General features: G+C 39.2%; 1 protein-coding gene across 1 annotated transcript in view; it reads left to right on the top strand.

The window, feature by feature from the left end:
• The window catches only part of AGO3 (argonaute RISC catalytic component 3), a 42,814-nt gene that overhangs the window by 17,539 nt on the left and 11,606 nt on the right, over positions 1-13,669 (top strand). The window contains exons 6-18 of the mRNA XM_069802888.1: positions 1,701-1,835; positions 4,085-4,172; positions 4,318-4,465; positions 4,782-4,901; positions 6,152-6,274; positions 6,474-6,607; positions 7,069-7,253; positions 7,537-7,696; positions 8,817-8,907; positions 9,756-9,950; positions 10,306-10,440; positions 11,069-11,170; positions 12,865-13,064. Coding sequence (XP_069658989.1) covers positions 1,701-1,835; positions 4,085-4,172; positions 4,318-4,465; positions 4,782-4,901; positions 6,152-6,274; positions 6,474-6,607; positions 7,069-7,253; positions 7,537-7,696; positions 8,817-8,907; positions 9,756-9,950; positions 10,306-10,440; positions 11,069-11,170; positions 12,865-13,064 — 1,816 coding nt within the window. The remainder of the gene's footprint in view (positions 1-1,700; positions 1,836-4,084; positions 4,173-4,317; positions 4,466-4,781; positions 4,902-6,151; positions 6,275-6,473; positions 6,608-7,068; positions 7,254-7,536; positions 7,697-8,816; positions 8,908-9,755; positions 9,951-10,305; positions 10,441-11,068; positions 11,171-12,864; positions 13,065-13,669) is intronic.

The following is a 13,669-nucleotide window of genomic DNA, read 5'->3' as shown; positions in this document are numbered from 1 at the left end:
TCCAGCGTGGGGTCCCTCCCATGGGAGATACAAACTTCTCCAACGTGGGTCCCTTCCAAGAGCTGCAGTCCTTCAGGCACAGACTGCTCCAGCGTGGGTCAGGGGTCACACGTCCTGCCAGCAAACCTGCTCCAGCATGGGCTCCTCTCTCCACGGGGCCACAGGTCCTGCCAGGAGCCTGCTCCAGCGCGGGGTTCCCATGGGGTCACAGCCTCCTTCAGGCATCTGCCTGCTCCATCTTGGGGTCCTCCACGGGCTGCAGGTGGAGATCTGCTCCACCGTGGACCTCCCTGGGCTGCAGGGGGACAGCCTGCCTCACCATGGTCTTCACCACCAGCTGCAGGGGAATCTCTGCTTTGGCGCCTGGAGCACCTACTCCCCTTCCTTCATCGCTGACCTTGGTGTCTGCAGGATTGTTTCTCTCGCATGTTCTCACTCCTCTCTCTGGCTGCTGTTTCTGTCTGTCCCAGCAACTTTTTTTCCTTCTTAAATATGTTACCACAGAGGCGCTACCACTGTTGCTGATGGGCTCAGCCTTGGCCGGCGGCGGGTCCGTCTTGGAGCCGGCTGGCATCGGCTCTGTCAGACACAGAGGAAGCTTCCAGCAGCCTCTCACAGAAGCCACCCCTGTAGCCCCCCGCTACCAAAACCTTGCCACACAAAGCCAATACAAACTCGTACGAAGTTCTCTGCAAAATCTGTTTTTCTCTGTGTCGCTTATGTTGCTGTGGGAAACAAACTGCACCCTGCCAGTCGCTGGGGGTGTAAGCTGTTTGTGTTCATTCAGTAATCGACATCCGGAGGTGTTGGCCAGAGTGTGTCGAGTAAAGTTGGCAGCCTGCTAAAGTGACACACGTCTGAAAAATGTTTCATTGTATTAGCACTGATGTGTGGTGGTTTTGGTACATGAGATCTGGAAAACTAATAAAATGCTTGTCAAGTATTTCTCTTCTGTTGTTGCCATTTAAAGTTTTAAATGTATGGAGTAGTTTGTGTTTGAGATATATTTAGTGCCACCTCACCTTTCTTACTAAAAGATACTCTTTCAGTTGCTTATAGCTTTGTCAAACAGATTGTTTATGGTCTTCCTTCCATGGAATGAGTCAACTGTCCTGTTTAAAAACAGAATATTGTCACTTAATGTGATTGTGTCATTAGTATGCAGGGAGGGTAAGATGTTTTGGTAGATCAAGGGTTGCACGCCCCACGACACTAACATAATTGGTGTATAGTCAAAATAGTGCTCGTTTCTCCCAAATATTGTTTCAGTACTTGAGATTGTATCATTGACAAAATTATATTGCATATTGAATAATCTTAGCTTTTCATGTTAAAAGGTCTTCAGTAGAGAGATATTAATACTGTCTCTGCTTGCAGCTCCATACAGAGTCGAAAGAGAATGTCTCTCGGGGACGTTACAGCTCTCTAGAAATAAATACTATCTGGGGAAAAACCCTTTCAAAACCCTGAAATGCAAAGTAGTTACAGGATGACTGTGCTGGAGACTGATGTGTGACTGTGGGCTCTATGCTGGCTTTTGTATACTTAGTTGTTGCAAGGCTTGCTAATCCGTTTTTAAAAATGTGTGCTCCACAACATCTGCTTGAGGGTTACCTGGAATTTTAAAAAGCATTCTTTTGTATACTGCTTCACAACATTCTGACTTGGGGTTTTCACACTTAATATTTTGCTCTTTTTAGTTTCTGCCACTGCCTTCTATAAAGCACAACCTGTAATTCAGTTTATGTGTGAAGTTCTTGACATTCATAATATCGATGAACAACCAAGACCTCTGACTGATTCTCATCGGGTAAAATTCACCAAAGAGATAAAGGGTGAGTAGAAGTGTATCTGTTCTGTCCCAGGTAATGCAGTCGATTTAATTCTAAGGGACTTGTTTGAACTGGAAACCTCCTGTTTAGCACGTATCAGAAGGGCCCTGGGACTGCCAACGGCAGTACGCCCTGTTTCTAGTTCTAGTCCTAGTCCTGAATGAAACAATGCAGCTCTACAGAAATGAAAGATGAAAAATTAGGTATGTTCCCAGTGGCTTAAAGAGGGAAAGAGAAATTGTTTTCTTTATTGCCTGGATAGAGGTAAGTGGCTGTTGCCTTGCTGGATGGCTAACCTTTTATAAGCAAGGGTCATTGAGGCCATAGTGGTATTGTGCTGTAAGTCTCCCACTGTTTAAATGCTGAGGCAAAATGAAAATTGATTTCAAAGCTAACATCATTGATTCTTTGAAAGTATGCTGTTGCACTGACTTCTAATAACTGATTGCCTTGTAGAAAAACAAGTACCACTTGCTAACTTGCAGCTGAAGGCCAAATTCCATTCCAAAGGAATTGCATAAGCTGCTGGTTTGAGTAGTTTCACTCCATATATGCTACTTTGCTTTGTGTTTCCCATATCCTTTTATTCCAGTGTAATTGGCAGACAGAGGAACCTTGAAAGAGCTCGGTTTTTCAAAGCTCTGCTCTTAAATGCTTGTGTTACTTGATGCAAGATTAGATTATATTGAAATACTGGACAGCAAAAAAATAAATCTGAGCTATAGTTATAAACTGATGTGTTCATAGAATAGTCATTAGTAAAAAAAAAAAAACCTTAAAGGAATTATTTTGTAGTAGTCTTAACACACCTCCTTTTTACATCTACCTGTCTGTTTTCATTCTGGAAGACAGCTAACTGGAGAATGAGAAGCTGTCTTTGCTTGATCTGGCATGCCTCAGACACTTTGCTGCCATAGTCAGACAATATTGAAAGGTTACCTTTGCTGTCAATATTTATTTTTATTACTGTAGTATATGGGAACTCCAGCCAAGATGTGCTCATGTATAGTGAAACAAATCCTGCATTAAAGAATTGGAGCCTGTGAGCAACTCTGTGGGAGGGTAGTGCCTTCTGTAGTGTCACAGCAGATTAATGACAAAGCAGTGAACGGGTTCCAGGTATCTGTGTATTCACAGCCCTTTTCTGCTTGGCCACAGTGCTTCCTGGTTTCTTTTTTTGTATTTTCTCTTAATGCTGTATCAGGGCAGCAGTAGTTTATTTTTGATTATGCCATCCTCTAAGTAATACTGGTGTTAGTGTCGCAATTAGTGTTGTCAGGAATCAGTGAAGTACAGTTGATACTTCTTTGGAATGTCTGTCTCCCTAGTAAACTAAACATGGTATCTGCTATCTGGTACTTAGGGACCTGATTTGATATGGGGTATTCAGTCTGTGGTCCACAAGCCTCAACAGGACAAGTCATCCAACTGCTTTCTCAAAAGACTGTACTAGTAGACTGTAGGTTGAATCTTTTGGGTGAGAAGGCTCTGTTTTCAACTGCCTTCTCTGCCATGGGGCTGGGGAAAGACATAACAGCATGTTGATGCTATGCAGCACTTGTGTGATAAGCCCAGTACTTCAGCAGATGTTGAGTCTGCTCTCTCTGTACAGTACAGACAGTGCATGCACAGTTAATAGAAATAGCCACTGAAAGCCTCTTGAAGCTGCCATTGTTGCTGTCATTATTGTGGATAGAGACTCAAGTCTGCTGAGCCTCTTGTGTGGGCTGGGTGCTTTTAGACGAGGCCTTCAGCTGCTCAAAATCTGAAGTTAAACTGGGTCGGTGAAATTAAAGAAAATTACAGGCTGAATGTGGACACAAAGCTAGGGGGAAAAATGAACAATAAGGCAGAAATCTGGCTTTGCCCTTTTAAATTCAATTACATTGGAACTGCTAGTTTTAAGAGGTATGCAGCATTGAGAATGAGAACAAAACAATATGGTGAAAACAACTGTCTGTGTCTGAGATCAGTCACATGCCTGTTAAATGAAACTGCTACAAGAAATTCAGGTGACAGAACATTAAATATTACACACTATGATTTGTTTTTGAGGATAATAACTGATTAGTCAGAAATTAAATCATAATGAAAGCAAAATGTTTAGAGAATAATAATTTCTTATGTTGTGCTGTTTGATGCTGACCATCAAAGCTGTTGGATTAGAACATGTTCTGTTATAAGAAACCTTGTGTCTCCTGTGCAAATTTTTGTGTAGTTATGACATCGGGGTTTTGGGTGCTTTTGTGCAGGTCTAAAGGTAGAAGTGACTCACTGTGGAACGATGAGAAGGAAATACCGCGTTTGTAACGTAACAAGAAGGCCTGCAAGTCATCAAACGTAAGATGCTTTTTGTCAGAGCATAAAATCTGTGATAGCTTAACACTGAATGTCTATCAGGACCTAATATTTGATTAGTTTGGGGGATGTCGATACTTGCCAACTAAGATTTCTTTACATTTTATTAAAATTTATGTCTTTTCAGCTTTCCTTTACAGTTAGAAAATGGCCAGACTGTGGAGAGAACAGTAGCACAGTATTTCAGAGAGAAATACAACCTCCAGCTGAAATACCCTCATCTTCCTTGCCTACAAGTGGGACAAGAACAGAAACACACCTACCTGCCTTTAGAAGTAATGAACTCGTTCTGATAAATCAGCTTGATATGGGTAGACTATATCATTTTGCAAAATGTTAAGAAGTAGTGCACTTTGCAGTACAAGCATCTTTACATATTTACATGTTTGTTATTCTTTTCTTTCACTAAAGACTTACCTACATTTTTAAAACTGCTTTAAAGTTTAGAACTATGAGAAAGAAGTACGCAGTTCCTTAAACACATTGAGGGTGTGTTTTGTAGTGATAGCATAGTACTGTGTACGTACGGTATGTTGGGATCTGTTTCTAAGTGCTCCTATTGTGTATTGACGCTTCTGATTTTCCTTTAAGGTATGTAACATTGTAGCTGGCCAGCGGTGTATCAAGAAGCTAACGGACAATCAGACATCGACTATGATAAAGGCCACAGCAAGATCTGCTCCAGATAGACAAGAGGAAATAAGCAGATTGGTTAGTTCTTTAATTTCAGTTTGGTGTGATGCTACTCGCAGATAACATTAATGCAAAATCTTCTTATGTGACCTGCCTAGTCTCTTCATTCCTTCTAGCCCTTTAATGTAATAGATTAAGTACATTCTTTAACATGACTTATTTAAAATAGCTTCCAACAATACCTTGAGTCCAGCAGTATGGGCTCTTGTGTTATAATCTTTACAATTGCTTCTAAGTAGGTATTGGAAATACTCAGGACAAATAGTTCAGTGTTATGTTGTATTGGGACATCAGGGCTTTTAAACAAATTTGTGAAATGGACTTGGTTTTAGTACCCAAATTCATGAGAGTAAGATTTTGTTCTAGGTGCATTTCTGTTCCTTGATTCCTGTTGATATTTGAACACCATACTTTTTTTCATTATTATAGGATGCTTATATTTGTAGTGGTGCTAAATACTTTTAAAATCATGAGCTAGACTCTAAAGACTTGGGTCTTGACCATTGCCCTTTTTTTTTTTTCTGTTAATAGTTTGAAGATATAGTAGCATCACTACTTAATTTTGATAGATACTGAAAACAAACTGGAGCAACTTGATTTGTCCAGAATAATGCAAAGAATCTGTAACAGGGTAGAAGAATGATTCTAGGTCTCCTAAACCTCAGTCTTGTACTTGAGATGTTTGCTTTCTTTAGTAGACACTACATGTTTTCACCTGATAACACCAGTATCTTTTCTTGGTGCTGAATCCAGACACCCTAAATGTCATTGTTTTTTCTAACTTGAAATATTATAAAACTTGAACATTTTTAGTTGAATACTCTTATACTTATTTGAAACAGTCTGGGTTTTGAGCTGACAAGTTAGCCAAAATTTTTCAGTTAAAATAAGTCTCCTCTGGAAAATACAGAAGACATGAATGTGCCATAATAAAGTGAATTAATTTTTTTTAATCTTGGGTTTGCTTGTCTCTAAAGGAGAAGGCTTTTTGATCTATCCTGTGAGTAAACGAAATGCTTTTGAATGAGCATACTACAAATGAGCACTCGAGTAACTAAGGGAACAAAAAAAATCTCATCCAATGTATTTCATGGTATTAATTGTTTTCACTGGGGATAGGTTGATAGTGTTGAGCAGTTAAATCTGAGCTTTTTTCAATGACAAGGGGAATTGTTGTATAACACTTCTGCAGCATTCCTGTTAGCCTTTTGTTTGTTATATGAATTATAAAGAGATACTCCTGTAACATGGAAAAACTCTTCTTCTAGGTGAGAAGTGCAAATTATGATGCAGATCCGTTTGTTCAAGAGTTCCAGTTCAAGGTCCGTGATGAGATGGCCCATGTGACAGGGCGCGTGCTCCCAGCTCCAATGTTGCAGTATGGAGGACGGGTGAGAGTTTTGCATTTTGTTTCTGTTTTGAAGAGTGATTTCCTGTGCACAGTGACTATTTTAAGTCAGTTCAGTTGCATTGTGCAATACAGGGATCAGAGTTTGAATGGTAAACTTCTTTTTGTTAACCTGAAACTGAAAATAGCATAGGCTTTTTTTTTCCCAGTCACTTGAGTATCTATCACTTTTGTTTCCACAGAATCGAACAGTGGCAACCCCAAGCCACGGAGTATGGGACATGCGAGGGAAGCAGTTTCACACTGGTGTTGAGATCAAAATGTGGGCTATAGCTTGCTTTGCAACACAAAGACAATGCAGAGAAGAAATACTGAAGTAAGGCATGTCATGGTTCAGGCTTTGGACTTTTCTCTTAATGAAGCCATCTTAGTGAAAACATGAATGTAGGACTTCTAATGAGTGTTTTACCTGATTTTAATCATCAAAGATGTTAGGGAGAGAATCCAAGCTGTTTTGCTTCCTTGCTGGAAGCTACAGTCAAAACACTGTACCTGGGTACACCGTGGGGTTTTGGTCCTGTGACATTGCTGCTTTGTATATAGTTCCTTCTAGCATCTTGAATGAAATACTAAAGGTGTCTAAACTCTTCTTTCCCATTCTGGCCTGTGGGGTTTCAAAGCTGTACAGCCTCCACGTAATGAACATTTTTAAAATGCTGCTTTAAAAGCTATTTGGAATTGTCTTCATTTGAGTAACACAGTTCTTCTGTCCCCTTCTGCTTTGGTGGTTGTGTGCTATTGCTACTGCAAAAATTCAAAAAAGCTTCTCATCTTTAGGGGTTTCACAGACCAGCTGCGCAAGATCTCCAAAGATGCAGGGATGCCCATCCAAGGCCAGCCCTGTTTCTGTAAATATGCCCAGGGTGCAGACAGTGTGGAGCCCATGTTTCGACACCTCAAGAACACCTATTCAGGGCTTCAGCTCATCATTGTCATCCTGCCAGGGAAAACACCGGTGTATGGTAAGGGAATATCTCTGTCTTTTACCTGTTTGGTCAAGTATTGTTCTGAGAAATTTGCTGCCCAGCATAAGTTAGAAAATTCTTCAGGACCATTCTTTAGACATTAGAAACCAATGTTTTGCATCTGAAGATAAAACAAATTGGAAGCAGGTCTGAGTATGCAGATAAGTTGGAAGTTATTTTGCAGAGTATGTACGTTTAAATTATTGTGACTTAAGCTAATATCAAAATATAGCCATAATTTCAAATGGACTCAAGTTGTATCCTAATATTTGCTTCTCAGCGGAGGTGAAGCGTGTGGGAGATACACTGTTGGGAATGGCCACACAGTGTGTTCAAGTCAAGAATGTCATTAAAACATCTCCACAGACCCTATCAAATCTGTGCCTGAAGATTAATGTTAAACTAGGAGGAATCAACAACATCCTTGTACCTCATCAACGGTAAGACTCTTCACGGAGACTGATTTGGGTTTTGTTTTAACAGACGTGATTACGTTTGCTACTTAGCACCTAGAATTTAAACATGGCTAAATTTTAAGGTGAAATATTCTTCTGGTACCTTCAAATATTTGAGGTAGCATTAAATTTCTTCTGGCATGGGTCTGAGCAGTTGTTGGCCCATGAGTTACATCTTAAGCCAAGGTTCTTTTCAAATGTTTGATCAGTATCAAAAATTTGAAGAGAAACTGCAGATCTAGAGATGTTGAAATATTAATATGATCAGAAGTTTTTGTGAATTTAAGAGCATACAACACATCACAGAATATAACTGTTGGACATACCAATGTTAATGAGGGTAGAAGAACACTGGAGGCATCTTCTCTCACTGTAATAGTCTGAGTAATTCAGCTCACACTTGTTCATAGCTGGTCTCTAAGCTCTATTTGAATGTGTGCTCCAATTGCTTTGATGCCTTCAGTGAGAAGGTTTGAGAAGTCCAACCCATGTGTGCTCGTTTCTGGATCATTCTGGAGAAGCACAAGTCTCTCAGTCCTGAAGAGCAGAAATTTGGATTGACTCTAACCTTTACTAGAGCATACCTGTTCCTTGAGCGGAAATATGCATAATGCAAGGTAGCAAGCCAGAAAAACTTTTGGAGTGCAAGTCTTAAGAATTCTTTCCTGAGAGCTTGGAGTCCAGTGGTGTATGGAAGAATATTTTAAAGGCACTGGGAGACCATCCTGCTCCTTAAATCCTGTAAGCCAGAATAATGTGTGCACTACTGCATCCAGCCATTTGTTGCATGGCTAGTGTAATCATCCTGTAGAATGATAGTTTCTGTAAGAAGCCGTCTGTACTGTTCATGTGTAGGTCTGTGGCTTTTCTCCACTAGAATCATGCCACAGTTCAATGGCAGTTTATTTTGGAATGACTGCTGTGGTGGTTTTGAAGCTCACATCTTGAGCACAAAGATTTCATTGTTTAGGTTTGGCCAGAGTACCTGATAAGAAGGCTTCTCTGTGCAGCTTAGCTGAAATATAAACAAAACCCCATATTGAGCAATAACCTTGTGCCAACTGTTCATCTACAAGTGTGACTTAGCACTTTTTTCTTTTTGAAGACCTTCTGTGTTCCAGCAGCCAGTGATCTTTTTGGGAGCTGATGTCACTCACCCTCCTGCTGGAGATGGAAAGAAGCCTTCAATAGCTGCTGTAAGTTTTATCAAATTAGCATTGTTTTTTCATCTTAGGTAAATGTTAGAATAGTAAATGCAACTCATGGACTATGTCTATGTCAAATATATTTCAGGGCTTATGCCAGTTCTTTGTACACGTTCCCAGTGTTATTAAAAATCATGTCTTTAAAAGAAAAACACTGCTTGATACTTTAGACTGTTTTCTTAGTTTTTAATTTTTAAATCAAGGTAAAATGGCAGTCATGTTAAATAATATATTTCTGCAAAAATATTCTAAAGGAAATAATGCAGCTTTGATGTTAGTTAATAACATTAATTACATTTTTCTCCCTTTAAAAAATATAAAAAAGGCCTGGTTCGGCAGGAATGCTTTTGATGCTTCTTACCTTTTGTGTTGGTACAGTCCAGGAGATCAAGGTGGTGGTTGGATGCTTGGTCAGTCCCTTCCTATTTTGTCCCCTTGGTATTTTATTTGGCATTGACTGCAGTTATGGAAACTGTGTCCTTACTTAAAGTAACTAAGGCAAACTGAAGTGTTTCTCTGTGTAAAAGGTGAGAAAACTTCAAAGAAAAAATGGCTGTGTCTGGATTATCAGAATATGCATTAGTGTGCTGTCAGCAGCGGGGGAGACCCCAATTCTGCAGATGCATTTCAGGGTGCTTGGAGCGCAAGTTTTATAACTCTTTTCAAAAAGAGTTCAAACCTGTACCTACTACAAGTTACAGTTAAAAATGTTACTGTGGTTGTTCTAACATAAGCATTTTTTACTTGAAAATTGTTCTTCTTGGCTTTTCTGCTATTTTAATTTTTTGGGAGTATAGATTTGATCTTGAAGTCTTTACTCATGTAATCTTCCCCTGAAGGTTGTAGGTAGTATGGATGCTCATCCAAGCCGGTACTGTGCCACGGTGAGAGTTCAGCGACCCCGGCAGGAAATCATCCAAGATCTAGCCTCCATGGTGAGAGAGCTTCTCATCCAGTTCTACAAGTCAACACGGTTCAAGCCCACACGTATCATATTCTATAGGGACGGGGTCTCTGAAGGACAGTTTCGACAGGTTGGTTCATTTGTGGGTTTCTTGAAGGACTGTGTTGCTACATAATAACTCCACTTGTAATATTTGAATAGCTGTGCTGTTTGAGTTGCCTACATTTGCACCAAGATACCACAAAATAATTGAGACTTTTAAGGAGAGAATTTCTTAAGCACGTTGGGTAAGAAAAGTGGCAACTTCTTCACTGTCTGGGAAGGAGAGGTCTTAGAACTTGGGAAACACTGTATTTCTAAGTACTTCCTAAGATTGCTAACTGTGCGGCAAAGTTGCACTAAGTGTTAACTACAAACTGTTTATTAGGTATTGTGTGTAGAATACAATGGAAGGAAAACAAACTACTCTGTTCTTGTGCTTGTAGGTTTTGTATTACGAACTGCTAGCCATTAGAGAAGCCTGCATCAGTTTGGAGAAAGATTACCAGCCTGGAATAACCTATATTGTGGTGCAGAAGCGACATCATACACGATTGTTCTGTGCTGACAGAACAGAAAGGGTAATCACTGCCCTCTCTCATAGTAGCCTTATGTGAAAAGCTTGATGTCAAGCACTTATGCTGCTGGAGAAAATATTAACATGGGCTTCTCTGTCAATTGTCTTTGCATTCAGGGAAGATGTTGGGTTGATAAGCATAAAATGTGGCCCCAAGTTGAAAAATCATTGACCTTGACTATGTTAATAAAAAAAAAAAAGTAGTCCATTAGTCTTTGTCAGTGAACTATAACTATAGCTAACATTCATGTAACTAACTAGGACCAGGTCTACAGCAATTGTAGTAGAAGAAAATAAAACATGATGGAACCCTGAACTTTTCTATTCTTCTGAGTGAGTCGATCCAACCTCAGGCTGACTATTCTAAATACAAATGTATGTGCAGCTTTTCTGTCTTTCTGAGATTGACAGTTCTGAAGTGCTGTAGGTGCAATGTTCTGCGTTGAGATGGTGGAGCCGTACAGCGTCCTTGTCAAAATCCTAGGTTGCTGTATTGACACATTCCAAACAGTAACTGAGGCAGTTCATTCACTGAAACCTTGCATGTGTTGAATAGAAACTTCTATTTTTAATTACAGTTGAGATGTATAAACAGTTCTTAGCTGCACTTTTTAACAAAACCTTTTCTCTAGGTTGGACGAAGTGGCAATATTCCAGCTGGAACAACTGTGGATACGGACATTACACATCCATATGAGTTTGATTTTTACCTCTGTAGCCATGCTGGAATACAGGTATGATTGTTTCTTTGTAAGTAAATGTGAATTTAGAACATGTTATTTTTCTCCCTTTTGTGACAGTTGTGTTTACAGTTTATAGTTATAGTTACAGTTATAGTTCACAGTTATTTAGTAGGGAAATGTCATTTAGCTCAGTTTTATGAGGTATCACAGTGTTGTGGGACTAACAGTATTATTTGCTTAAGAGGTGGTCTCTGCTACACCTTTAAAACTTGCATTGATGGTAAGTGATGCTTTCCTAAGTTTATTTTAAAGAGGTCACTTTATTTTGTGCCTTTGTTATTTCTGAAAATAAAACTTCTACTTTTATTGTTTATAGCCACAATGAAATTAACGTTGAATCAAGTTTTCAAATGTAAACAGTTTGAAGGACTGAAGGCAATGTTTGATTATTTGCTGACTAAGTGCAGACTAGTGAATTACAGGCTATGGAAATTAAATCCAACAATGTGGTGTTATTGCCAGCAATACAGTGGAGAGTCAACTTAATGCCAAAAATTGTATCAGGATATTGTTTAAAAATGGAAAAAAATTAACTCTTCAAATTTTTATGTCAGTCTGACCACATCGTCATAAGTTTTGTTTAGGTTTGGTGGGCATGTTTTCTTTTCAAGTTTTGAATCATTGCCATGTTTTTTATTAAGGAGTTCAAAACTTCTGCTGCTTTTCTCCACTTAGATGTATATCTTCATGCTAGGTCTGGGCAAGCTAGTTTTTGGCCCCTTGGAAAAAAAATAGTGTCAATATAAGTTGAAGCAGAAATGCCAGATGTAGTTGCAGCTCATTGTTTTTAATATAGCAAGCCACAATAAATTGCTACCTTTTTATATATATACAAATATATTTTTAAAAAGAGAGACTTCTAGCCTGGTTAAAATACAACTATTGACCTAATTCAGTTACACTGTAAGTTTTAACTCTAGTGCCTCACACCTTTTGTGGGGGGAGGCTGGAGGGAAGAGGAGTGTTCACTCCAAAAGAGTGTCTTTCAGAGCAAGTGCAAGTCAATCATTTGATAGAGAACTTTTAAGAGTTCCTAAGAACTGTACTCAGTATTCAGTACTGGTTAATGAGCTATAAGGAAACGTTGAAGTACTGATGGTGAACGCATGTATCTGGAGGGAACCTTGACAGGAGTGACATGTAAAAATTTGATTCAGCATAATGCCAAAGAGCAATGCAACTCTTGAACCTGTAGGAAAGATGACATTGTGTAGAAGTAAGGAAGTGTGTGTTTTGGGGTAGAACTCGACAGGTAACTTCTGAAATACTGAGCTGTTTCTGGTGTTCATACTTTAAATTAGGGTGCTAAGGAATTGGAGAGAGTTAAAAGCAGCAGTTATTTCTCTGGGAAATGTGTCTTGGTGAGAAACAGTTTTAATTGAAGGTAGTTAAGAGGTAGTGTAATAATGGTTTAGTCATGTTGGGAACAGGTTTTGATTGTTGAGGCTTATCTAGAAGGCATGTGGGTTTTTTTGCAAGCAAGAATAATTAGAGTAACATAATCATGTGAATGTTAGACTCCTATTCATCTTTGAACACATTTAGGGCTGACATAAGACTGAATTTTCTTTGGCTGCTGTTATGTAGGAGTTCAGACTAGATAGTCTGGCCCTTTCTGAACTTAAAAATCTGACTTGATTGTATGGAAAAGCCAGATAAGTGAATTCATGTTCCCTTCTTCTTAGGGTACCAGCCGTCCCTCACACTATCATGTTTTGTGGGATGATAACTGTTTTACTGCAGATGAACTTCAGCTGCTGACTTACCAGCTCTGCCACACATATGTGCGCTGTACACGATCGGTTTCTATACCTGCACCAGCGTATTATGCTCATCTGGTAGCATTCAGAGCACGATACCATCTCGTGGACAAAGAACATGACAGGTAAATGAAAATGTGTGCTTAAGTTTTTGTCCCTATTGGTCTTTGCTCCATTGTCGGGCATAAAACCATCTGACTGTAGATAATTACTGCTCATTTTGCAGTTAATTTCTGTTACCTCTGGGAGTAGTCTTAAGATAATCATTCCTGACAGCTGCTGCTTAGTGTCAGACAGGAGTGGGTTGGTGGATTCTACTGAATAACACTTAGATTAAAAGAATTGAGTTTAGTTTAATAAAGTATTCTCTTATTACTTTGACATGGTCTGAGGGAATCAAGCCACACATTTAGTTTTTTGCTCTAGAATTAGAGTAGTCATGAATCGAGCAAATGTTAAGTGCCTTCCACTTACCTAACCCTGCTTTGTACGTCAGAAGTATTTTATAACCATCAAGCCATCAATATATTTGTAACAGGCTTATTTTTAGATGAACAAGCTGAGCAGCTAAGGTAAAGAGATTTGTCAAAAGCCTTGAGGTTGCTGGTGAATAGACAAGTAGATTTTTCTCAGTATCCTGATTTTTCTCAGTATTACTATTGCCATGTTGCTCTCCTCAATGTTGAAGAGATGTCAGGGTGGCTTTTTGATCCAAATTAATATGATTTAC

This window comes from Haliaeetus albicilla, chromosome 16 (genome assembly GCF_947461875.1).
Source record: "Haliaeetus albicilla chromosome 16, bHalAlb1.1, whole genome shotgun sequence".
Lineage (NCBI taxonomy): Eukaryota > Metazoa > Chordata > Aves > Accipitriformes > Accipitridae > Haliaeetus > Haliaeetus albicilla.
Note: the sequence above shows the minus strand (reverse complement) of the source record. Positions and strands in the feature narration are given on the sequence as shown.